At 39.9% G+C, this 27,329-nt stretch overlaps 2 protein-coding genes across 4 annotated transcripts; one reads left to right on the top strand and one right to left on the bottom strand.

Moving 5' to 3' along the window:
• The first annotated feature begins 4,210 nt into the window (after positions 1-4,210).
• ndel1b (nudE neurodevelopment protein 1-like 1b) lies at positions 4,211-27,047 on the top strand. Of its 2 annotated transcripts, none has more exons than XM_026164780.1 (9): positions 4,211-4,333; positions 21,512-21,608; positions 23,205-23,358; positions 23,895-24,043; positions 24,139-24,275; positions 24,385-24,552; positions 24,633-24,724; positions 24,868-25,013; positions 25,149-27,047. In XM_026164780.1, the coding sequence occupies exons 2-9, from the start codon at positions 21,523-21,525 to the stop codon at positions 25,237-25,239; spliced, it is 1,023 nt and encodes a 340-aa protein (XP_026020565.1). In that variant the 5' UTR covers positions 4,211-4,333; positions 21,512-21,522; the 3' UTR covers positions 25,240-27,047. The 2 variants fall into 2 exon arrangements, with proteins under 2 accessions (XP_026020565.1, XP_026020564.1); XM_026164779.1 differs by lacking the exon at positions 4,211-4,333 and adding an exon at positions 19,104-19,319.
• LOC113020640 (uncharacterized) lies at positions 5,435-11,233 on the bottom strand. Of its 2 annotated transcripts, none has more exons than XM_026164778.1 (2): positions 10,747-11,233; positions 5,435-7,384 (listed from the first exon to the last, which is right to left on the bottom strand). In XM_026164778.1, exon 2 carries the CDS (start codon positions 6,974-6,976, stop codon positions 5,660-5,662), a length of 1,317 nt encoding a protein of 438 aa, XP_026020563.1. In that variant the 5' UTR covers positions 6,977-7,384; positions 10,747-11,233; the 3' UTR covers positions 5,435-5,659. The 2 variants fall into 2 exon arrangements, 1 of the variants encoding a protein (XP_026020563.1); XR_003272210.1 differs by lacking the exon at positions 5,435-7,384 and adding an exon at positions 10,206-10,304.
• Positions 27,048-27,329: the final 282 nt, after the last annotated feature.

Below are 27,329 nucleotides of genomic sequence, written 5' to 3'. Positions count from 1 at the left end.
CCATAAAAATAGGACTTACTCAGATTTAGAGTAGAGGGAATCACAGAACTGAAAAACAGTAATAGCTAGTAAGAGTTTTTCCAGACTGTGTATGAAACTGAGTGTAAAATCTTTGCATAATTCTCCTGTACTCACAAACCAAACTGCACCTAACTGACGGACAATGCCGCCATTAGCTTCATAATGAAAAACATTTGTGAATCACAAAGTACATTTAGGTAAAAACAACAAAAAAATAAACATTGCCTCGAAAAGACAATAAAAACTCAGGTATTTTAGGACAAAATGTCTCAATTGAAATAAAGAAAACAACAGCAAAAAATCTATACGAAAAGTGGGACAATCATTTCTAGTTAGTGCATTTCTCACACCTCCACCAAGATGTTTGAGTATCCAGATAGACCTGCTGTAGGTTAGCAAAACAATCCATGTCAATGCTGGGTGGGTCTAAGACTCACAGATGACCATCTCTTGGATCTGTGCCTCACTATTCACGTAAAACCTGAAACTTAAGCAAGTAAGTCCAGTTCCAGCACTAATGTGTGTGCTGACCTGCATTATTTGAGAAAGTTAACATAAGATTACAGCAGTAGAAGGGGACATTTCTTGGGGGGAAATGGTCTTGCTGTCGCACAGCAAGAAAGTCCTTGGCTGGAATCCACCACCATGGCTGCATTGTGTGGAGTTTGCATGTACCAGGTTCATTCTGGATACTCTGGCTTCCTCCCACAGTCCATAGACAAGCAGTTGGGAAGGATTAATGTGATTCTATGTGATGTGATTCTGTCTGTCCAGCCGGTCCAGCTAGGCTTTTCCCCTGAGACACTTGCAGTGTTTCAAGTTAAAAAATCAAGACAAACAAAAAGAGTTTGGAATCAAAGGTTAAATGAAGACGGCTAACAGACTACAAGAAAAAAAGAAAAACAACTCCATGTGGAGGACAAAAACCATGGAGCCTAATGTCCCAGCCCAACATGAGAAACTTAATGAAACTCAATGAAAAGAAACAAATACCCTGATACCCTGCATCTATGAGATGACACAAACAAATGATACTGTGATGACATCAAGCAATAATATAAGTAATTTAAAACCCAGTTTGATGTAATTCTAAGCATTTTGTGACTTATGGTGCTTTGGAAAACCATAAATAATGACCGAAAGGCAATGATAATTATAACTATTATTGTTATTAATAGCACTAGTAGTTGCTGAATTTATTTTAAAGACTACTGTTTAAAGTCCTAGGCAGCCAGTCTGTCATTTGTTCAAATCCATATTCAGAGGGACTGCTATATTTGCATGTGACAAATAAAGGATTGATTGATTGAAAGCCGGTTGGAGCGGACACGCTCCATTTTGCGTAACTATTTTTAAATCCCGGTAGCACTGCAACCACGTAAGCTAGCGCAATAATTTTTTTTGCATATGAAACCGGAGGAGTTGTACTTACATCTTATGCCATCAGCTTGTCCTAGGTCACGGTTTCTTTCCACATATAGCTTTGCAAAAACTGCATAAAAAGCACTTGCAGCAACAAAAACATAATATTCCAGAAACACGCTTTGCCGATCCGATCAGCTGTTTGTAACACTTCCTACGTCCATCAGCGTGAACTATCACATGACCGCATGACCTGCCCGAAACCGGAAGTGACGTCATTTTGCGGAAATGTCGTTTTTTACCATCGTGGCCTTATGAGCCTATACTTGTGTTTTTAAAAGTTATGTTTGACTTTATGACTTTCTGTGTTGTTTCTGGGATGCTGAGGACTCATATTGCACTGCTGGAAATATTTTATTTTGATGCATATGCTGTTATTTTGCAAATTTGCACTATAATATATTTTTTCGTTTTTCCTGCAGTAAATGAAAATTGGTGTATCTCAAAAATAAAACTATGAAGACACTTAAAATAAATTTCCTTTGGTGGGAAACTAGTTTGTGCAACTTTTTTGTATTTACAGTTTTGAGGGATAAGCCTCTTAAATTTATTTAACTAGAAATATATGTTAAAAAATCAAAAACGATTTTCAATTTTTTTTGTAGTTTATTGCACTTTTTTGCAATTTATGTAATTACTATGCACTTAATGCAGACATATTATTAAAATTTGGGCTATAATAGTTGTATTGATGTACAGCAACTTGAAATGCTCCAAAAAATGGCTCCACAGCATGTAAAAATATACTATAAGCTCTAGCGGACTTGGTTCTATGGTAGGTCTTAAAGGGTTAAAATACGAACACATTCAGGTACAAACAACATTGATAACCTTTGAGGGTTCACTACCAGAGATACTGGCTCAACAACACTCATACAGCTGTGTTTAGAGTTGGGGATTGGACTGAACCATTTTCAAGCATTTCAGGGGAAAACTGCATTTAAATATGTAATGTTTTTTAAAATATTTGATAAAAATGTAATTACAAAACATTATGTTATTTATGATTTCAAAATTTTAGTGAATTTTAGTGGGTCACCAAGTCAAGACATCAGATTTGGGAAAGTGGTTGAGGGTGGGGTCGGTGCCACCCCTTCCCATCACTTTGTACAGGCCCCTGCTCCCTATACAATTAAAAAAGGACAGAAAGTCTTGTGCTGAGAACAGAAGAACTTGAAGAGCACTGCAGTGTACAAGTGACCTACAAATTCTAGAACAGGAAAATGGCACTGACACAGGAAAACAGACACGAGGCCTCACAGGAGGGCTCCATATGCTTTGAAACTATTTTGGCTGCAAAAAGCACATTGGTCTGCAGGCATGTCCTCTGCCAGGACTGCCTGAGTAAAATACTGGTGGTCGCTCAGACTGAAGGATCCATCGTTTGTCCTCTCTGCTGTCACCCCACTAATCATGATGAACAGAAGGAAGACGGCGAAAACCTGGCAGCAGATGAAGGCCACACACAGGAGGCCCCTCTTCTTCTCCCTGTGGGTTGTTTTCAGTTAGTGCCGCACACCTCCACAGGTGCTGTGTGCCACGGAGGTAACTGGGTGTCACCACACCTGAGAGAAATTTCTCAGCAAGGCGCTGAACAGATAGTTACTGCAAGTGAATCGCATATTTCCACTGGAAACAGGCAAGGAAGACAGACCACAGACAACTGTACTACTGTCAATATAACCGAGGACCGTGCTCCGGGGTGTACGGCGTATCAGCTCATCTGTGGAGGCCTCTTTTGCCTAGTAGTGCTGATTTTTTTTTATCTCACGGTGGCATATTTGGTTGCACCTGTGCGACCAACTGTTTGGGTAGCAAAAAAAAAAAAAAAAAAAAATCTGCAACCTTCCCTGTGGTCAACAACAAATCAGACTAAACTAATCAGAGATAGTAAGGGGCGGGACCTCTCTGATCGGCCGTGGTCCAGTTGAAAGTGTAGGTGGAAGTGTGAGGTGAGTAGCTTGAATAAAGCGATATCAATTCATTAAATCCTGAATCGACTTTTAAATATAACTGTGTTTTGCCAGAAACGCCAGATTCTCAGATTAAAGCTCACAAAACCATTTCAACAACAACCACACAGCAATACATATACATACATATCGTTATCGTTCTATCGCCCAGCTCTATTTGCAACATGAAGTGACGGCATCCTCAATAGTTACATTTTGTGCAGCAATGAGGAAAATCTTTATACAACAAAAAGAAAAGCTAGAAAAACACAACTATTACATACAGGTGGTCTGTTTCTTCACAATTTTCAACCAGAGCAGTTTGACGTTGAGGAAAGTTTCTTCATGTTTCAGAAGTTTCTCAGCAGTGGATGATATAAAGATGTGTGTGAAATGGACTGTTATGACTGGTCAGAGTTAACCTGTGAAAATGTGATAAATGTTAACTTTTTATAAAGAAGCAAAACACATTTAGTCTTTTGATTTAAATATATATTTTTAGACTTAAACAGGTTTAAAAGATTGAAATACTGCCATTATAAGATGAATAAGAATCAAAACTATGAAAAGTACTTGATTAAAGAAATGACAAATGAGCTCAATAAAAATATGGTTTTTAATACACTGGGAGGAGAACTTAATTCTGTTAGTTTTATGTATAAATGAACCTCAGTGTGGAGCCCCTCCCACTCTTCAAACTCTGGAGGGTAATTAGCTGAAATTAGATGGTCATCAGTTAATCCAGTTCACCTGAGCCTTCAGTCTTTAAAAGCTGGATCATGTGTTCACTGCTGTCTATTCTCAGTTGGTGTGACATCAACTTTCTTTGGTGGGGCTGGTGGTTTAGTTTAGAATTGGTGCTGGTTTGTTTCAGTCAAGCTCTTGTGTGGATCGGTATACCTGGTGTCTCCGCTTGTGTCTTCAATTCATTCGTTAAGGTTTGAGTGTTATTTACTGATAATGACCAATTTGACTTGTCATTTTAGCGTTTGTCAATATTTCTGCTTTTGAGGACTCTGGCTGTAGTCCTTATTTTGTTGGGTTTTCAAAGATTTTTGTCAAAAGCCTTTTGTATCTATTACTGAGTAAATGGCCTGTATTTGTATACTATATTAGACATGAGCCAAGCTCCTCTTGTAGGTTGAAGGGGCTGATCTCAATAGGAGATCAACCAGCTTGTTTTCACTTTATTGCAATGGAGAACGTGGCTAAAGAAAGTGTCTTGGGAGCACTTCCCTGGTTACCAGAAGGTTGCCAGTTTCTGGTTGCCTTTTGGCTCTGGTGGAATCAGTGCATAAGTACCCACCACAAGTATCTGTCTGAAGACTAGGGTTGAGACTAGTTAGGGAATGGGTTTGCTACTTATGGAGCTTGGGCTCAGTGGGCTTTTAAACCTTAATTTGTTCTGTCTGCTTCTTGAAAACTGAAGGAAATTGCCTTCCCGGGTTTCCTCCGTGGCGTGAGCGATAAGCAGAGTTCTGTCCTTTCCTTATAAGATTCCTAATTATTTAAAGTAACACTCAGGTATGCCATTCAGCTGGGTTAGTTACGACGTCGGGAGCAGCTTGGGAGAACAAGGAAACACAGACTGCTTCAGGTTGTCTTCCCAAATCGACTCAAAGGTTTATTTGATACACAGCAGTTTATATAGATGAAAAAAGGTTCGTGTGTCAGCTTTCCCAGTTCAAACCGGTACAGACCAAATAAGGAAACGTCTTCCTGCCTTGTGAGCCAAGAAGTATCCTGTGTGTAGTTTATCAGTTCAGCTATAATTTATGATCATCCCAGCAAAATACACTCCTAGACATAGAATACAGAGTTCTTTCATCAGTGAATTCTGAAACAAACCACCTAGCCTTTAACGAGCCTTTTCCAGGAGATAAAGAAAAAGGGAGGATGGGAGTAAGGAAGTGGTCTCATCTCTGTGGTGTTTTTGACCTTCAGGTACCAGCTTGTGAGTCTTACACATTAATTCTTGGGTCACAGAGAAAGAGAAAAACAACTAGTAGATCGGCCTTATTGAGTAACAGTTTTCCTGTATAAAACAATATCCTGTAAATGCTTACCGTGGTATCAAAATATCATAACAGTTCTCCCCTTTTATCATGTAATGATAACATAGTATAAAGACAGAATGTAATAACATAATATAAAGATAAATCATAAATGTGAAACAAATCATAACTGTAACTGGTCCTTCGAGCAAGCTTAATATCAAAAATTCCGAGAGCGTATACATGGTATCACACAACAGACAATAATCATCAAAAACCTGCTGCAACGGTTACAAAGGCTACAATTAGTTTCTTCCATCTTCCAAACGTGTCCTGTAGCCACTTATGTAGCCACTGACCGTGACCTGTATTGGCAATTAGTTCTATCTGCAATGCTTCAAGTTTATTCATAGCTTGTGTGAATGAACCGTTAGGAGCGGTGTTATTGGGAATGAAAGTACAGCATACATCAACGGTTACTAAACCACAGGTACCGGTCCAATTAACAGGTAAAGCTAATCTAAGAGTATTATTGCACAACCAATAAGCATGTGGGATTGGTCTAGTTAGGCGCGTGACCATGTGTGATTTAACTAACTCCCCCCAGTCAGTATCATTTAATACACCTTCTGGGGGAACAACGATCGATTCTCTGCTCGAACTTGAACTGTGTGTGTGTTCCTCCAGATATGATACAACTTCAGCCACAGAGACAGCTAGCCATGTCTCATTACAGCGTGCACCTGGGGAGTCAGAGAAAAATGTGTAGTTATCCTTTGTATAATCTATGTGTGTGTCTGGGCCAGTTAACTTTAGTCTGCGCAGACATATCATACTAGTATTAAAATGGAGAGGGATCTGTCCTAAGGGCAGTGAGGGCTTTAACCTATTCTTAGGGCGTTTCATTGGGGCGCAGGTCCCTGCGGTGTCATTAGATAACTTCAATAATTCGCCTAATGGAGTCTCAGGGTTAGTTGGTGTGTGTGTGTGTCTAAGTAGGCAGTCGAGAGGGCTCAGAGTCAACTGTAAAGCGTCTTTAAAGAGAGCATTATCTCTGCCGATTTTCTCTAGTCCCTCAGTGAGGGGGAAACCGGATATGGGGTATCCTACCTGTTCTGGATTAGCCTTTGAACAGACATAACAGTTACTGTTTCCTAAATCACGAGCGGCTGTTCTGGCATTTTCATACCAGGCGTTAGCTCCTGTTCTAGAGGGCGCATAAGATGGTTTATTAGTGGCGTCTATGTTGCTATTTACTGATTTTAGGGAACGTGAGGAGTGCATTAAGTAGGTGTCTTGCAAAATGGAGCATGAGGTATAGTCAGCAAAATATGACCTGCAGAAATGTGAACATGGTTGCAGTTTACAATACAAAATAGCAAAGAGAAATCCTAAGGTTAATGCGATAGATATAATAAATAACCTAAATATATAAGAAAGTATATAAGAAAAACAGTTCTTCAGTTGTCTCCTGGCCTGGTCCCAGGTTCGAGAGACATTGAATAAGCGTCGTATGATGACAATGGGCATTTCATTTTCTCCATTATCAGGATGAAATGAGTCTGGCTTTATCAGGTTAGACATCATGTGGTACTTTTGGCTTTCTGTTCCTGCTGGATGTTTGAGTACCTTGTTGTTGTTCTTTCAGACGTTGTGTCTTAATCAGTGATTGTGTGTGTGTGTGTAAATTGGATCCTGGCGCTGGCTCGCCGGAGATGTCATCTACCCGTGTGTTTATTTGCTCTAGTTCCGGGCGCTGGCTCGCCGGAGATGTCGTCTGCTTGATCCGACGCCTGAGATGGTCCGATTGGGCTGGTCTTAACCCTGCTGGCATGAATCCACTGAGGTTGTCCGTCTGTGAGGATGCTGGTTCTTCGTCACTGCCAGTAAAGCCTGGGGGCTGGAAAACGCGGCCTCCCAGAGTGTCCTTGGTTTTAGTGGCTTCTCCAACATGCGTCTCCTTGTCTCCACTGGTGGAACTGTGGAGGGGAAAAGCTGAGAGAGACAAACTTTCTGATAGTTATTATTCAGTTTTTCTACCAGGTTGTGAACATCAGTGGACAATGCAATATACATCACCTTCTACTAGCAGTGCCCCTCTGGAAGCTGACCATGGTCTTGGAAATAGTCTTATTTCAAATGGAAATAATTTGGTTACTGCAGATTGAGTCATTCTAATCTCACACAGGACTTGAGTAAGTAATTTGACCCAGGTCATTAAAGTTTTAGCACATTTTTTAATTACTTCTCATGTGAATGAAGATCCTCTATCACTGTTAATTTGGTGAGGTATTCCGAATCTGGGTATTATTTCATTGCTCAACTTTTGACAGACTACTTCTGCAGTTTCTTTTGAGGTTGGATAAGCTTCTACTCATTTACTAAATTGATCCACTATTACCAGTAAGTACTTGATGCTTCCTTGTGCTGGCATATGTATAAAATCAATTTGTAATGTATGAAATGGAAAATCTGGTTGTGGTAAATGCTGATGTTTTGCTTTTGATTTTCCTACATTAGTTCGTGCACATGTTAGGCAGGTTGCTAATATGCTTTTTACTGCATGTGATGTTTTCTCAATTACAAATCTTGATTTTATTGCCCCTATTACCCCTCTTTGTCCGACATGACTCACACAGTGAAAATGTCGGGCAAGGACTGGCAGCAGGGAATATGGGAGGGCAATCAAACCCTTAAGATTTTGTATAAGCCATCTCCGTCATCTAAGGTACAGTCATTATTCTCCCAATAGGTGTAATCACATGCAGAGGCTTGCTCTTGTATGAATTTTAAATCAACATTTGTGTCTAAATAGTCTGGGAGTGTAACAAGTGGCAGCTGTAGGGGCACAGATAATACTTCCTGCAGCGGTGGGAGCTGTGATGCAGCTGCAGCCTTGGCTGTCACGTCTGCTAAGGCATTACCTGTTGCTTCGTCTGTGTCAGCTGTACTGTGTCCTTTCGTTTTTACAACTGCAATGGCCGATGGCAGCTGTATAGCCTGAAAAAGTCTTTGAACAAAATCAGAATTTAGCAATTTATTTTCCATCAGCAGATCTAAATCCTCTCTGTCTCCACAATGTGCCAAAGTCATGCACAACGCCAAATGCATAGCGGCTGTCTGTGTAAATCGTCACATGCTTATCCAAATGTAGCTCACAGGCGCGTATTAAAGCCATGAGCTCTGCTTTTTGTGCTGAGTGAAATGGTAATGAGTGAGCCTCTAGTATGATGTCAGGCACTGTTACCACTGAATAGCCACAAAGAAATGAGTTGTCACTCGGCCTTGAACAGGACCCGTCCACATAAACCGTGGCTGAGTCTGGGATAGGTGTTTGCTCTAAATCTGGACGTTGTGCTGTGGATTCCTGTATACGTGTCATGCAGTCATGATCGTCAAGCCTGTCTGAGCCATCCTGTCGGTCAGAAGAACACAGCATAGGATCAATAAATGTGCTGGCGAATCAGGTGTGCTGCTCGCTTTTATAGTGAGATTTGCATATGCTGTTTAGTTATGTTTGCTAGAATGGTCGTGACCTGGTGATTGGTGTGTAGAATAGTGTCATGTGAGAGTGTGAGCTTCCCGCAGTCCCTTATCATGATAGAGCAAGCTGCTACTGCCCTCAGGCAGGCCGGCATTCCTGAACAATTCAGGCAGCACCTTTGAGTGGCGGAGGTCAGCACTCCCTGTAATGCATTGAAAGAGGCAGTCATTTCTGTGGACCACAGTATTCGAGGAGGCTTGTCTTTTTTACAACAGTCACGCAGAATGTGGTCATGAAAAGAACAGTCTGGTATCCACTGTCTGCAATAGTTCACCATGCCTAAGAAGGACGACATTTCCTCCTGTGTAGTGGGACGAGGGACGGAGGTCACAGCTTTGACCCTGTCTGCAGTCATGGAACGTTTTCCGTGAGACAGTGTGAATCCCAAATATTGAACAGAAGTCTGACAATACTGCATTTTCTTTGCTGATGCTTTGTGGCCAGTCTTTTGGAGGTGCTGGAGAAGCATGTGTGTAGCAGTTTGACACAGTTTTTCACTTTCAGCACAGAGGAGGAGGTCATCCACATGTGGATCAGGGTGCAGCCCTGGAGGAGTGAAGCACCATTGAGAAAGCAGCAGAGCCGTCTATCATGCCTTGGGGCAAACGAGTCCAAGTGTACTGCTTATTTCTATGTGTGAATGCAAATAACGGCTGTGTGTCTTCATGAGAAAAAGGAGCGGAGCATAAATCCACCACGGTAAAATGTGTATGCAATGCATGTCAATATGCTGTGAACATCTGAAACGAGAGGTGGCAGAGGAATGTTGACTGCATTAATTTGCCTTAAGTCTTGTATGAAACGCCATACGCCAGGTTTGTTAGGCTTTGGCACAGGATTGACAGGAGTGTGGGCTTTATTACTCCTGTAGTCAATAAATCTCCTATCATGACATCTAGGGCTGCGGCTTTTTCCGTGGAAATGGGATGCTGCTTGACATATACTGCTTGTTGTGTTTTAATAGGTGTACGTGATAAAGTGTACAGTCAATAAATCCTATATCATTCTCACTTTTAGACCACAATGTCATATTCTGGTATTCAGCTGGCAATGTAACTGCAGAAATAGTACAGTGGATAGGATAGGTTAGATCTATGTGACGACATGGTGTAGTTATATCATAACCTATGTCTGAGTTATGTGACAAAATCACTGTTTGACCTTCACTTGTGTGAGCAGTTATCATGTTGTTGAACAGTGTGAGAGAAACAAAAGTGTGGCTCCCAGTCATGGGATTACCTGGTAGTGGCGTCTGTACACGTTTTTTTTTTTTTTTTTTTTTTTTTGGCACAGTGTGTGACATAGAGTACCGGACAAAAAGGATGTTGAGTTCATTCTCTGCTGAGGGTCCAGCTGACACAGAGGATGTTCCTTCTCCATCATGTCGGTACATAGGGCAGAGAAAACATAAGCTGTTATCAGTGTCAGCAAACATTTCACCCTTTATGTTAAATTAAATACACAAATTCATTTTTGCTTTGGGTGTCTGCGGCTGCTGGAAAACTGAGCTGAATTTGCACCTCTAGCTTGTCCAACAGTGCATAAAGCGTTTTATGAATACTAGGATAGATTCATCAGGCTTCTGTTTACACATAGTTACTGCATTTAAGTCACTTTTGTCTCTGGACATTGTTAGCAGGAATTTCTTTAGATTCTTAAAGAAATCGGCGACTTTGTCATTATTTACCCTCCTTTTGTCCATAGCGGTAACATTTGATGCATCACGTCGCGGCATTCTATCATATATTTTCTACAGGACTTTTTAAGCAGACTACTTTTCTTATCACAAATGATATTCAACATTTCTACTGACCTGTTTTCTGGCGATAATCGTTCGGGATAAGGCTCCGAAAAGAAATTAGAATGCATTGAACTTCTTAAGTTGTAAACAAAGTCAGTCACATAAGCACTCCCGCATGTTCTGGATACGTGATCATGGACGTCTTCACCGATTCGCGGACGTAGGTTACACGTAACCGGAAATGGGAGTTGTACTGAGCCGTTATTTGAGACTTTATTTTGTATTTTATTAATTTTTGGTTTTACAGGTACTTTAGATTTTTTTATCGGACCTGTCTGTGGTCTTTGAATAATTCTGACCCATGTTCAGTGATTTCCAGAGGGGTTTACACGCTAGGAGGATTTAGGTTAGTATTTTCGCTGCGGCACAGCTGAGGTCACTTTAAATTTATTGCTAGCAATTTTTGTTTGGGTGAGCAACTCTCACTTAGCGAGCAACTCCTCGCAAAACAACAGGCAACTCCCTGTGTCTTTCTGCTTTTAATTTACTGCTTTTAACCCTTGAGACCCGTGTTTTTTTTTTTTTTTTTTAAAGAAAAATTAAACAATTAATTATTATTATTATTATTATTTTTTACGTATAAATGTGTTGTCTTTCCACTTGATTATAACTGATTTATTTATAACATTTTATATAAAAGAAAAACGAGAAGCACATTAATTCATAGTAATTTAACATAAAATTGTTTGATAGTGTTAATTTGGAAAGCCACAACTCTAGCGGGTCACAAGGGTTAATCTACTTTATTCGGGGACTGAGGAAGTCAGTCAGTGTATCTCTCTGGATCACTAAGTGAAACTTCGTCAGCATATCCCGTTTCTTTATTCGGGGACTGAGGAAGTCAGTCAGTGTATCTCTCTGGATCACTAAGTGAAACTTCGTCAGCATATCCCGTTTTTTTATGGATCGATCACTGAGAGAGGTATAATAGGTCTTTATATAAATATGAAAGACGCATATTTACCTTCTGTCAGTAATCCCACTTCTGACACCAAGATTGAAGGAAATTGCCTTCCCGGGTTTCCTCCGTGGCGTGAGCGATAAGCAGAGTTCTGTCCTTTCCTTATAAGATTCCTAATTATTTAAAGTAACACTCAGGTATGCCATTCAGCTGGGTTAGTTACGACGTCGGGAGCAGCTTGGGAGAACAAGGAAACACAGACTGCTTCAGGTTGTCTTCCCAAATCGACTCAAAGGTTTATTTGATACACAGCAGTTTATATAGATGAAAAAAGGTTCGTGTGTCAGCTTTCCCAGTTCAAACCGGTACAGACCAAATAAGGAAACGTCTTCCTGCCTTGTGAGCCAAGAAGTATCCTGTGTGTAGTTTATCAGTTCAGCTATAATTTATGATCATCCCAGCAAAATACACTCCTAGACATAGAATACAGAGTTCTTTCATCAGTGAATTCTGAAACGAACCACCTAGCCTTTAACGAGCCTTTTCCAGGAGATAAAGAAAAAGGGAGGATGGGAGTAAGGAAGTGGTCTCATCTCTGTGGTGTTTTTGACCTTCAGGTACCAGCTTGTGAGTCCTACACATTAATTCTTGGGTCACAGAGAAAGAGAAAAACAACTAGTAGATCGGCCTTATTGAGTAACAGTTTTCCTGTATAAAACAATATCCTGTAAATGCTTACCGTGGTATCAAAATATCATAACAAAAACCACATTGCTTTAAACATTCAAAACTCTGTTAACCAGACTTGGAGCCTATTTGAAGACAAAACCGTTCTGTGGAGAAGTCAAAGGTTTTGGCAGGAAATCAGCCTTTTTTGGGGGGGTTGTTTTTTAATACTGGACTTGTGAACTGCACCAGTGCCGCTATATGATGCTCCTGTGTCAGTTCTTCGTGTGGGTTGTCTGCTGTAAGAAACTTGAGGGCTTCTGGTGTCTTTATGGCTGTAACACATCAGAAGACAGGGCTCAGCATTTGATGGTCACCAGCATGTTGATGACTGAGTTGTAATGGAGAGCAACCACACATCATTTCGCCTGATGTCTGGTAGAGAGATTACAGCACACTGGATGTTTAGTAATCTTGTTTTTCACGTTACCTTAATTTGTCTGAAGTGCCAGTGTGAATAAATCACCACTACCAGGCAAATGCAGTCTCATTTAGGAAGCCCTAGTGACAGCAGTATCGTTGCGTGTCGTGGGTTTCAGTTGGTTGCTGATTATAAAAACCTGAGTATGGGCAGAAATCTGTGCCATCAGAAACTGAATTTGAATAAGTTCAATTTGAATTTGAATTGCTCAGATTGAATCTGAATTGTAACTTGAATGAATGCTTTTGAAAACTGAATTTGAATTAGTCTAATTTGAAATTGAATTTATGGTTTGAAAATGATCATCACTAAATTGAAACTGCATTTTATCCTTTAAAAATTCAGCTCTCGAATAATTTCAGTTTCACTTCTCACCATTCAGTTTCAGTTCTACAATTCAATTTCAGTTCCAAAATTCAGTTTTTTGGAACTTACATCCGGTTCAAGCGCAGATTAATAGAACTAAGTTTTACTAGCGGACCGAAAGTGTTACTGACGGGAATCTACAGCGTCTTGAGCTGAATTAAGACTTCAGAAGTCATTCGTCATGTCGAATGACCAGCGGATAAACTCTCAGGTTGGTAATAAATGTATTACATGTATAAGAACAAGCGTCATGTTAACAAATAATAGCCGTACAGTAACTTTTATGCTTATTGTAGCTGTTAGCTAAAAACGCTAATTTAGCGTAGTTTGCCCTGAATTCAGCTTTGACAAACAAATATGATCGACTGTTTCTAGTAGAATTCCAAAGTTGTCATCTTGTACCCCCTCTGTATGCTTGCAGAGACCCCTACAGTAGGGAAATATGCAAAACGGGGCCCAAACCTTTGTATTTTAGCTTTATTTATGTCTTACACAGCATCCCAACTCTTTAGCTAACTTAATAACTTTAGCTAAAGTGAATAGTTAGTCTAATTCATTAGTGCAGCATTACTGGATCACCTCTGTTTGAAGTGATTTACAACTATCACTGAAACAGCAAACTTTGTAAATAAACAACACTTCTCATTCTCTAAACGTTTGGCCACAGCTGTAGATTACACTATCAGTGCTTGTTCACTCTTGACAATAATTACATTTCTAAATTCTCTTTGTGCATTTACTGAATTAGGTTGGCAAATGTAAAAAAAATGGTTGACTACAGGTGTATGTATAAATTTTAGTAGTATTTTCCTCTTGCTGGGGAAACGTCCCCCTCCTATGTTTTATTATTCCGCTTTCAGCGTTTTTGCTTCACGACTAAAGCGTGCAGTTTACTTTGTGTGCACTAACATGGACTCGAATCAACCAGCGCCACCTCTGTACCTTTCAATTGTCTGTTTGTGCGTCATGCAAACCTTTGACATTAATGAAATGATATCATGTATTTATTTTTGGCCTACATCTGTTAAAACAAAAAAATGTTAAATTACATACACAAAGTAATAGGAATCACCACTCCAATTGGTCATCGTGATTTTAATATTCTCTTTTTCCATAACAATGAAATACGCCTTGGAAAAATAAGACTATGTTGGTAGTTATAGACAGTCTGTATAAGTGTGGTTAATCCAGTAAACATTTGTAAGGAGATGGCAGTTACACAGTGATTAGTAATAAACAGAGCCAGTGAGAGTGAGTGGATTTAAGAAAGTGAGTGGCTCAGGCGTGTCGATTGGTTTGTCATCTGTTTTTGAGTCTGGACTAGACATAGAAATTTTTTGTTTTAAATCTAAGTTAGGAAGATTCATGTTTTAAAACAACCACTTTTTGTGAGAAATGCAAGAAGTACATCTGCAGAAAGCACACAGTTACATTCTGTCCATCATGTGGACAAAATTGAAAATGTTGAACATTGAAAAACCGAGAACATCGGGCAAGTTCAAAAGAAATGTGTTTGTAGGAAGGAAAAACCTTTACCAAATTGTTCCTAAAAATAGTTATGTAAAGTCAAACTGTTGTATGTCTGTCCTACATGTTTATGTAATGGAAAATAAAGTTGCTATTGTTTTATTGCAGTTTTTTTGACAATTCTGAGTGGATTTACTCACTACGGGTCAAAATGACCCGCAACAAAATAATTTTTTTTTTTTTTTTTTTTTTTTTTTAAAACATAATGCAAGGGTTAAGGGCTTGCATATGATCTTCAATTTGTAGCAGATCCACTATCACATAGCAGCTGGACCAGTCTCCAATGGAGCGTCAGTCCACTGCTGCCACCTGTGGCTAAGTGCCATAGCCTACTACTAGATTAACTTGTGACACATCTGCACCTGCATATGGTCACATTGAGTAGAGACTGAGTGGCTGCACTTACACCTAGTGCATTCAAATTCACCCACAGACATGTTGAAAGATGTAATGCCAGCAATGTAGATTGTCAACACTAAAAACAGTCATTAAGCAAAGACCACAGGGATCTTCCCCCCCCCCCCCCCCCCCATGTTTATTTGGCATGCACACATTTGTAGTCGCCTTCTTTACAGGGGAAGTCCACAAACACTGCATGGTACCAATTTACACAGAAGGTACATTCAATCTGCAGGAAAAATTAGATTGTCAGAGTCATTCATCTGACGTCAGGCTGTTGAGTGACGCAATTAAACATGTTCAAATGTGCAGGTAATGTAGTTTTCTGTGCAAAAGCCTTATCTGTGAATCAGTCTATATTTTCATGTGTCCTTTAGGGGCTCCAGTCTCTTTAAAGTGCAAAGGCATGCAGGTTACCTGAACTATACGTTTTCTGTTGGTGCATCAATGTGACATTTCACCCAGTGATGTTTAAGTAACCCATTCAAGGTGTTTCCGTCTAATGGTATCAATTTGGTTATCTTACACACTGATCAGTTTCTGCACCTGAGCTTCTCTCACCACTGGCACGACATACCTGGGAAAGGTAATTGAAAATATATTCCACAATAGGGATAGACATATGAATGCTGACTGTGCTGACAGAATGTGTTGTGACAACAGTAGTCAAACAATCTGTAATATATTTGTTGAATACAAATGTTTTTGCTGTGAAATGATATAAACAAAAGCAGTGCTGATTTTGGAATCTTCAAGCGTATGATAAGCTCAAAATAAGCAAAACTGCATTTCATGTAGTTCAACGGGTTTTCTTTTGTTACAAGTGTATTGTGCATGAAAAGAATTCAAAGTGGTGATAGAGCCAGCTGCAGATGTGTCACAAGTTGATTTGGCTGTAGGCTATGGCACTTGGCCAGAGGTGGCGCTGGTTGATTCGAGTCCATGTTAGTTCACACAAAGTAAACTGCACGCTTTAGTTGAGAAGTTAAAACGCTGAAATCAGAATAATAAAACGTACGAGGGGGACGATAACGACGACTCGATTCTCCCGATCGTCTACTCTTGCTGTCCTGTGAACAACATCGGCGTGGTGTTAATTGTTTGCTGTTTTCGCGATCGCGCTGTGCATGAGAATATCACCAGGTAAACTCGCAATATTTTTAAACATTTTGTTGTTCAACAGCATCAAGACTGACGGGGTGTGTTTGAGTTAACCTCACAAGGGTCACAGATGATATCTTTGCCGTTTTTGTTTTTTGTTTTGTTTTTTTTTTTTTTGTTTTTTGCTGATTTGTCGGTAGCAGCTCTTGAAAAGCAAGTCTGCCACACATCTGTTCGACCAAATCCAGTTAATCTGGAACACCGGTGTTTCAGATTAACTGGTGACGGTGAAAAAGATGTGTGGCAAACTTGCTTTTCATGAGCCGCTACCGACAAACCAGCAAATAAACACTGAATATATAATCTGCAACATTTGTGAGGTCACCTTAAACACAGGCTTATTGCACTTGAACAATAAAACATTAAAAACTGTCACGAGTTTACCTGGCGATATTCTCAATCACGAGGCGACCGCGAAAACGGCAAACAAATAAACGTCACCACGCCGATGATGTTCACAGGACAGCAAGAATCAACAATCTTGTCTTGATAAATGCCAAATCATATACACAAAGTTCTAGAAATAACCACTGCTATTCTTTATGATTATTTTAATATTTTTTCCATAACAAAGAAATGGCTTCAACAAAGATTACAAATTAATATTTGACTTATTGTAGATAAAAAGCGTCCCCAACGAGCTGTCATCAGAAAAACTGACAGTTTATGAATGTAATTATTTTAATTAGATATCTATACAATTTGATACTTGTTTTTACACGCTTTTAAAAAAAACTGAAAAGCAACTGATCAACTTTTGTTTGGAGTTAAATTTTAGCGACCTCTAGTGTTCATCATGCCCGACTAGGGTCATGAATGGTCTGTTATCTCCCGGAGAAAACCAACGACCGTAGAAAACCGATATTTTCTTAGATTTGTTTTTGGGGGTTTAACAAAAACATTTTAAAAAGCTCACAGATAAGTGGCATAAACTTTTGGACTTTCAGTTGTGCTTTCATAGGTTTTACACCTTTTCCTACTGATTGATTATTCATACCATATTAAAGCAATTAAGTAATAGATGACAATGGCAGAAAAGCTCTTGTTTTTTTATCTATGTTTTTAACAAGTGTTCTACAATTTAAAACAAAATCTGTGAATGAACAAAGATGTTATGTTTTAAAGAACAGTTTTACACATTGTTTTCTTACAGTCTTACATTTTGGGCACTATTTTCTAAAGTGTTCATATGTGCTGTATTTGAGTGTAGAAATGAATTATTTATGTTGTCATTGGAATTGGGTAACCTGTCATGAGGGAATTCCCCACTGGGGTAGAGGGGAAAGCTGCATGGTAAAAGAGGTCAGGAATCTGTAGCAGCAGGGATTACTTAGTGTGGCAATCTTTAACAATTGGACACACTAGTACATAAATATTAAATAAATTATATACTCTAAAAATTATAGGCACATCTATAGAGTCTGAAAATCAGGCATAGTCTATTCTTAGACAATTTCCAGAACTGCATTTATCCCTGCTGGAACTTTTCCATTCCTTTGGCACAAATGTGCCACCTCCATGATCGAGATGAGTAAGGCAGGTAGGTCACAACATAGAGGCAAGTAAGAAATCCACCCCAGGTTGGATCCAGGGGCCCTTAACAAGTCCTGTTAGTATTCTGTGTTTAACAAGCAAAGAATGAAATACTAATGTAAATGTTTCAAAGGCAACTCGGACTATAAGATTATGTAAAACATTTAACCATGATGGTATAACCCTCAATTAACTTAATTTACCAGTGTTAGTTAAAAATTCCTTTGTATATATGTAACATCTGTTTACAGCATATTACGTAAGACCACGTGTGTTATGACAGGGCACTACAAAAGCCCTTAAAATCACGTACAGTGCTTTTTAAGACAATTTTCAAGGTTGCTTTTGTTTTGAATAGTCATTTCCGATTCCTGTTCCCTGACTCTCCCTCACCTACACCTGGAGTGGAGGCAAATCAGAATCCTCCCTGAGGTGGAGAGACGAGCTGCTATGTAAAACAGGTCCTGTTGCCAGTGGGAACAGTGACGTGACTGACTGGTTCCCCTGGTTGTGAAGTTTTGGTTTGCGTGTTTTGTTCCAGTTTCAGTTGTCATATGGGGCTTTTTATGAGTATTCTTCAAAGATTTTCAATATTTATCCATCAGGAACACAATTCATTTTCCCAAGGTGCCACTTGAGAAATCAGGACCATTGTAGTGGGTCACACCACCTAGGCCTGTCACCTAGACCTATTTCAAAGGTACATCCTATCAAGACGAACATAGATATATGATTTCAAATTAAAAAGGTTTCTTGAACTGTCTTGTCCCAATTTGGTATTCCGTTCTCTTGTATCACCACAGTTCACATAAATGTTATAAATAATAATAATTTGAGATTTAAAAAAAGGCCACATCACTTGGTGTACAAGAGGCCAATCTAAGGTATCACAGTACTAAGCAGTTTTACAAATAAAGCTGACGAAGCATCAAAGATATCTTTATCACATATATTTGTTATCTTATATATTTGTTAGTTCGTTTCATGATAATCAATGATATTTGTCCATGTACTGTAAGTTTGAGATTGCTTTAAGCTTAACAGTCATTTATGTAGTTTGTGTGAAAAAGAACAATTTTTTCTTTACATGCTATTTACTTAAGTTTTTTAATTTATTTATTTTTTTATGTTTGATATTTGCCCTTTTTGTTGTTTTTTCTTCTTGAATTATTTGATAGGCAGGGGTTTGATAATCATGCCTATTTATTTGACGACATTTCATGGAATAGAAAAAAAAAAGTTATTGTTTAGTGGAGGTTCAGTCCGAAAAAAGGGTGTGGTGTGGTTAAATCGCGAAGATCTATTTCAGGAGCAGGCCTACGTGTGATGTAACGTGAAATCACGTCATCACGTACGCCCCTGTCAGGATTTACGTTGGTTCCGGGAGACGCGTTGGCAATTTCCTAAACAGAGCTCAGTTACCTCATTGGGAAACGTCAGTATCACCCGAGGCCCGGCAAAGAGGAGCTCTGCTTATCGTTGGGTGTTTTACCGGCTGGAAATCGACTCGCTGCTACGGAAGACAACAGTAGACCGACTTGACATGAGCAGGTAGCCGTTTAAATCTCTTAAATTTGACCTCTAACGCGTTTTTTAGTGTTTGACCTGTCCGTGTAACCAGCTGTCGAGGCATTTGTGTGTGTGTGTTTTTTAGATTTTACTCTCCTAAACGTTACGAAGATTATATGGTTATTTCGGGATAAATATCGAGAAGTGTCACCTTAAATGTTTGCTTCATACACCTTTAAATCCCGCTCGTTCTGTGTGCTGCATTTTTACTTGTAACGCGAGAGCGAGCCGACAGTTTTTGGCGTGAGCCCGAGCCTCTGTGCGGTCATACCTCCCACTATCAGATACCGACACGTTCAAACGTCTAAAAATCATCAGCGTCGTTAAATCACAGCCTGTAGCTGCTGGGCTGAATTAGACCTTTTGATACATTTGAGATCAATACCAGCCGTCACATAATCGATAAGAGGTTCTTGGTCTCATGCTTTTTATTGAATCTTACGCTTTTTTTTTTGTCTCATTAAACATGTTTGTCTGTATGGTGGGCTAATCCATAACATGGAGACCAAAATATGGACCCAGGGCAGGGGTTGTGCCACCACACCCTATAAAGCTATACAAACCAGCAAAACTTCAAGAAGGAATCTGAAGAAAAATGTAGGATTTTTCTGTACAGGAGGGGGGAAAAGTGACTTTGTCAGCATCAACAGAGACACAAATGTGGAAAAGGAAGCACTCTCTTTACTTGCCTTCCCTTGTCTGTAATTTCCAGATCTTTGCTGGATTCGGGCCATGTCTGTAGCGGTGTTGTTGCAATAGACAAACAGATCCAGGGATGAACCAGAGAGCTATCCAAAGGAAATGAAAAATAACAGGAGCCTATCCTGTTCTGACTGTCTCTGCTTTTACCTGGTACAGGATATGACTTTGGGTTATTGTTCTGTGTAGGGCTTTGATGGGCTACAAGATTTAGCAGAAAGCACCAGATCCCTTTCAAGCCTCTGTATCCTAGCATTGAGAGAGATGTGTAGTGTTTGATCTTTGTCTAGTAAATCAAAAGAAACTTTTTAGGTACTTCCCTAGAGTGTTGTGTCTGGTCTCCTGACATCCAGCATGTTTTGTCAGAGGAAGCTTTGAAAAATTTCCCTTACTTTCTGTTACCCCCTTGTTATTATGGTCTGCAGCGCGCTGACACGTGAGGGTCTTATAGACGGGAAGCTGTTCATGACGGCATCTCTGAGGAATGCTGTAAAGGAAACTGCAGTCAAAGTCATCATCTCTCTGAGTCTAGACTTAGAAGCAACACCCAGGCCCAAGCCAAGCAAGCCACTAGATTCTCTTTATTTATTTATTTTATAGGAGACTTTTGTCGAGGCAGTTTACACAAAAATCAGAGCACATTTGATTTCAGCTCAGGGTTTTCCTGTGTCATGTCCACTTGCTGCTGGTCCTATCTGCAGGAAATCCTTAAAATCCAGGGCCAGATTATAAATATTCCCGGGGCTACAGCAGTGGTAGTGCTGGTTTTGGCAGCTGTTTCACCAGACCCACACATGAAGCCAACAGCAGCTCTTTCCAGATGTGTTTAATGATTCCCTGACAACAGCTGCGTAGGTCCATATACATCAGAGTTGAATTGCTCACCAGAAAAGAGGAACGACTGTCTGTTAAAGTGGTAACTCTGCAAACAGGAAGGAAGATGAAAAACGTACCCACTTGCGAAAAATGTAAGAACTGGACTCACATGTTGATCTTTTTAGCAAATGAACTCGTCATGTTGAGGTTGCATGAGTTGAGCGAGCTAAGAGGTTAAAACTTAATAATTTAATGCACATAACACTGAAGATTTCCCAGGTATATAAAGGCATTGGCACACTGAGCACACGTTATTATCAATTATTTGTGGTATTTGGAAGTAATTGCTTCAAACTGTACTTAAGTTGGGGGGGGGTTCTTAGCATTGTTGATTTATGAGTAACTGAGGATGGACGACCTCATCCCACAGGGTTACGCGGTCAGGATGGTCTGTCGCTGAGATAGGGCCTTTCTTCTCCAGTGATGAATGAGGAGAATGTTTGATGGTGGCTCTGCTCTGAGATAAGAACGGAATGTGCTCCGCTTGATTTAACATGTCAGAGGATGCAAATGGCAAAACTGCTGAGCTGTCCGTTTACTAATTCTAATCTAACTGAAAAAATCTGTAAATGTAATACAAATGTGCCTTCAATCCTCAGGTTGCCCTGACATGGACACAGAGATGATTCCCAAATTTTCGTCAAAGGATGAGGAGGTTGATTACTGGAAGTCCCAAGCCCTCAAATATAAGAAAAGGTAGGTGGCATTTGTGTCGCATCTGACAGCAATGCATGCCTGAATTTATTTATGGTATGAGTTGGTGTGTATGGCTTCATTTCTTCAAAGAACAGGCCTGTGTGAGTTTTTCATTTCAGTTTGATATTAAGCCAAAATTAGGTTACATAACATACTGTCTTGAAAGAAAGCGGAGTTGGAAATCGAATGACAGCGATTCTTCAAATATAGCATAAGATGAAAGACAGCTTTTAGGGACAGTAGATGCTCATCCTTGCATAATAAGCAGCTGCTTTGTTTTGCTGACTATGTGGTTTGCGCAGTAGTTTTGAAAGATGTGATTACATAATAACTTTGTGCCAAAAGTTTCCACACAGGCTGTGTTTAGCCGTATAAGGCAAATGGCCAGAAAAGAGTAATGAAATCAGCACTGACAAACTTCATGGTTTACTCAATAGGAAATGACACAGGCCACAGGATGGGCATTAGTGTCACTTAAGAGTGTCATTTGACATTTGTTTTGTCTTCCTTTCCTATTTGTGGACGTACAGTCTATGAGAAGAAGTGTAAAAGTGCACAGCAGGGGTTAAAGTCCTGCTTACTTTGAGACATTCCTGTGGGCACATGGTGGAAAAAAACATCAGTGCATGGAAAGAAAAGTGGCTTCAAGTAGATTTGCCATAGTGTGTTGCAGTTTTTAGGGCATGCATTTTCTCAGAATATCCTTCCACTGAAGTGATATTTTTAAACTTTTTATTTTGAGTTTATTTACAAGGCAACCGCAACATTGTTTATCATTATCATTAATAGAACTTTTTTTTTCATTCTGATGTATGGAATACTATTGGCCAATTTAATCTATTAGGGTTACATAGTTATGTTACAGGGCCCTGTGTTTGCTGATCAAGCACCATGTGTGATGCTGGTATGTGTCGAACACACAACAACTGATTCATGCATTTCAGTGCTCTGTGGAGCCACTGTGAAGGCATTATCCCAGCACAGAGTCAGCTGACCAGTGTTACCAAGTGTCAGCTCGGCAGGAGAAAAATAAATTGTATTAAGAAGCCTTTTCCTCTCTTTTCTACCTTTACATAAATGCATTTACAAATAATTACTATTTTATGCAATATTTAGTGTGTAAAAACATCCTGTTTCATAACTTTTATCCTCCTGTTTTTTTTCCCTGCTTGTGACCTTTAACCTGTTCCACTCTGGAGATGCATGGCAGCATGCCTGTTCTTCTCACCTATTTTTGAACCAGCTACTGTCACAGTTCAGCTGTCTCTTCAGAGCTGTATATTTAGAATGCTTAACTCGACAATGCTGAGCTGAACCCTTATTTCCTCTTTGACAGAGGCCAGACTACAAATACGAACCTGTAACTGGCTTTCATACAGGTTTATTTCTGGCCATTAGTGGGGTAGAAAGCTGCTAGAACATGCTTGGCTTGGCTCAGCTTGCAGGACAAAGGTCTGTCAGTTTTCTAGAGCTCATAGGCACAGTCATTCAGCCGGTTAGCTGTGCAGAACTGAATGGGGGACGATGAACAGGAAAGCTTTTATCACAATGACCGTTTATGGTTTTACCCACTCTCTCTGTATTTTTGCCATTTAGTTGCCATGAAGCCCAAGAGGAGTTGCAGGAGTTCCAGGAGGGGAGCAGAGAACTGGAAGCTGAGTTGGAGGCACAACTTGGTCAAGCTGAACAACGTCTTCGAGACCTACAGAGTGAAAACGAGAGGCTAAAGAATGAGGTTTCCAACCTCAAGGTAACGGGCCTTTTTGATCTTCATTTAGCGTTTACCTTTGGCTAGAACACTAATAAAGTCATTTGTGATTACCTAAGAGGTTATCTGATCTTTGTTGGATCCTGCACACAAGGTCTAATGCCTCATTTGTATGGTAGGTGTTAATCTGGGTTTTCTTAGGTAATCCTCCAGCACTTCTTAATAGGATGTCAGGATAAAGAAGAAGAAAATAGAAAACTGCAAGGCAAGCCTAGTTCTTATCACAGTAGACATGAACACTGGTTTCAGTGTGCTTGTTTGGTTATGCACATTGGTGACTGTACTGTACAACTACACCAGAGAGCTCATAAATTATGCCTTCCTTTAACAACTGTCGGACAACGATGTTCTTTGAAACCTTGTGACCGTCCTGAGATTCGTTCTGACTGATGCTGATCTTTGTAGTGGATAAAACGTTATTTTTAAACTAGATTCCTCATCAAGTAGCATCTTTGTTGTCCTTGTTTCTCTTTATAGACTCACTATTCTCTTATCTGCACATTTTCCATGTCTTCCAGGAAAAGCTGGAGCAGCAATATGCCCAGAGTTATAAACAGATCTCTTTGCTAGAGGACGACCTGGGACAGACTCGCAGCATCAAGGATCAACTCCATAAATATGTCCGAGAGCTTGAACAGGCCAACGATGACCTCGAGAGAGCAAAAAGGTGAGAATGACGTGCAATGTGCAAATTCTGTTTGTATTCTAGCATTTACCTCAAACATGTCAGCACTCATAAAATACTTATCACTGTTTTTGTAGGGCTACAATAGTGTCTCTTGAAGACTTTGAGACCCGTTTGAACCAGGCAATTGAAAGGAATGCCTTTCTGGAGAGTGAACTGGATGAGAAAGAGTCTCTCCTTGTATCTGTGCAGCGGTTGAAAGATGAAGCACGAGGTAAAGATAAAGCCCACATAAATGAATTCTTCCCCTTTCTGGGCCGTGCATCATTTGTGCAAGAGCCGGTGTTTCTTAACTTTCTCTCTTTTTTGTTTTCCTTCTTTAGACCTGAGGCAGGAGCTGGCAGTGCGCGAAAGGACCACAGACAGGATGTCAGCACCCAGCTCACCCACTTTAGACATAGACAAGATTGATTCAGCTGTACAAGCCTCTTTATCCCTCCCAGCAACACCTGTAGGAAAGAATATAGAGCACTCTTTTATCAGTCCCAAAGGTTAGAATTATTCCTACTCCATTTTCCTCTTGTTTGAGTAAAAGTTGTAATATGAGTTAACTCTGGCTTATATGTCCTAGCACTGACCAACGGCTGCGGTAACTCGTCTCTGACTCCCTCTGCAAGAATCTCAGCTCTTAACATTGTTGGCGACCTTCTGAGAAAAGTCGGGGTAGGTGTTACTCACTTTACTGTTTTGGCTTTACATTTTAACAGCTCTGCACATGTTGCACTGAGGAGCAAGTCTTTTCAGCGACGCTAAAAGGAAAGATAATTATGATGATGCTAATTTGAGATTTCCTGTTTTGTCATTAGGCTTTGGAGTCGAAACTTGCTGCCTGTAGGAACTTTGCCAAAGACCAGGCAGCAAGAAAAAACTACTCCACAGACAAAAGCATGCTTCTCAACAGCAATGCCACCAATTTCTCTCACTCACTACATGCTACCTACTTCGACAAAACGTAAGTCTTTTAGCATGTGCTTTTCTCCTTTCCCTGTCTGTTTGTCCTTCTGTTATTTAGTTTGATGTTAAAATCGGATGCCCCGGCTGTGTGTATATCTTTGCTAATGTTGAGTATGTCTTTTGACATCTGCAGCACTGTTAATGGATTGGACCCCAGCACCTTGACTTCCATGACACCATCCAGAGCCCTGTCTCCACCGGGCATGCTGCCTTTGAGTGTGTGATTGAGGAGCTCCTCAAGCCAGAGAAAGCTCTAAAGAAACTCTTATCTCCTCAACACAGTCTGGGAACACAGAGGGTGTGTATGTGTGTGTGTGTGTGTGTGTGTGTGTGTGTATGTGTGTGTAAGTGTGTGAGTGAATGAAAACAGAGCTGGAGTGATGTGTGAATTTTTTAGCTCGGTGTGTGCAAGAGAGGCTTGTGTCTGTTTTGCAGCTCTAAGTGCATCTGTGAGTAGGTGCAGTCATTTGCACCAGTCAGCCAAAAAAGCATTGAAAGCACTTTCCTATATTGTGTATATACCCATCGGGGCATGGACCTGGTGGGCTTCTGGAGCAGCTGTGGTGTCTGGGGAGCACGGGAAGCAGATGTTTCTGGTGCCTCCCACACAGATGTTCAGTAAGTTTGGGAGCTGGGGACTCTGGAGATCAATGCCTTATACTCTTTCTCAGGCAGTTTAGGAGCTGTTTTGGAGTGTGGCTGGGTGTGTTCTCCTCCAGCAGGAAGGGCACTACCATCAGGGAGTGATATACCATGAGGTTAAGCTTAGTACCTGGGGCTTTGCAGCAGAACAGTGCTTCGTAACCAGGTGATCATCATTTTTCACATCAGCTTTTAGTGGTTTTAATGTTGTGGCTGACTGGTGTGTGTTCCTACCACATTCTCTTCTTGCTTGTGCCTAAAGCTGTACTGCACTGTGCTTGAATGAATGTCACTGCAATGTTTTGACCTTAAGATGTCAACTTTGAACTGGCACGGTTACCTAGGTGATTCCACAGTTCATATGAAGACTCATCCTTGACAACTGGTCTATGAGAGACCACAGCTTCCTTTGAACTTTCCTTCCTTTTCTGTTTCATTGCATTGCACAGTTAAACTAATTTCTGTTTAGATTTTTCTATATTTAAAAAGGGATATGTTCACATTAACTAATTTATCTCACAGTATACTTTAAAGTGAAATTTTCCTGTATGATTTTATTTTATTTTTTTCTTGCATGTGTTTAAATTGAAGAATGACCGAAATGAATGTTGACTGTTTAAAGCCATGTAGCCGTGCTGCAGTTGTTCCTCTTGTTACTGGCTGATGTCTGGAGTGCTTGTGGAAATATCAGCTTGTTCTCCCCTCTGGGTTAAACCTGAATTTACAGGTTTCTGCTGCTGTCGAGTGTATTCCTCTGCAGACGTCCACTGACGTTTTTTCAAGAGAACAGTATTGCCTTTTTATAATATTTAATGTATTGATTTTTTTTTTTTTTTTTGTGTCGTTCCAGGCTTATTACCTCATTGTGACATGTTAGGAGTTAGCAGCTATTAATTATTGATGGGTGTCATTTTTGGCTCATACAAATCAAACTGCTTAAAACTGACTCAAGGATTTTTTTTTTTTCCCTCAGTTTTATCTGGAGTTATGGTGCATTAATAACAACAACTATAATGTTATTTTGGCAATACTTACATTTTTACATATTTGGCTCTGCATCCCCTCACTTACATATCTTTAATTCCTCAGCGTCACCAATTTGCACCCTAAAGGCTCACACAAAGACTTGTATTCATTGTTAGTTGATCATTTGATGCCACTTGGGGCACAATAGGAGCCTGTTACTTAAATTGGTTCTATAGTTGGTGTATAGCTTGTATAGATGACAATTTTGCCTACCACTTTGTGGATATTGACATTTGGCAATAAGGTCCTATTTATTTCAGATTCTGTATGGCATGTGTTCGGATAATGGGTTTTACTATTGTACGGTGGTTAAGCCCATTGTATTATGATATCAAATTGTTTAAATAAAGATTGATATGATGGATGTGTTGTTGTTGTTTTTTTTGAAATGTACACAGTAGTAGTGAATCAAGATATAGTGGTTTTGTTTACTAATCAGAAGGTTGATGGTTTGATCTCTGGCTCTTCCAGCCTTTGTGTTGAAGTATCCTTAAACAAGATATTAAACCCAGCGCATCCATCAGGAGTGAGAATGTTACAAGGTTACAACTTGTTCGACATAGAAAATGAGCAATAATTTGAACATCTGTGTAAATGAGACTAGTAATAAGAAAAAACTTTGAGTGCACAAACTGAATAGAAAAGC

The sequence above is a fragment of the Astatotilapia calliptera genome, chromosome 4, assembly GCF_900246225.1.
Source record: "Astatotilapia calliptera chromosome 4, fAstCal1.2, whole genome shotgun sequence".
Taxonomy (NCBI): Eukaryota; Metazoa; Chordata; class Actinopteri; order Cichliformes; family Cichlidae; genus Astatotilapia; species Astatotilapia calliptera.
The sequence above is the reverse complement of the archived record's forward strand: the minus strand, read 5'-3'. Positions and strand labels throughout refer to the sequence as shown.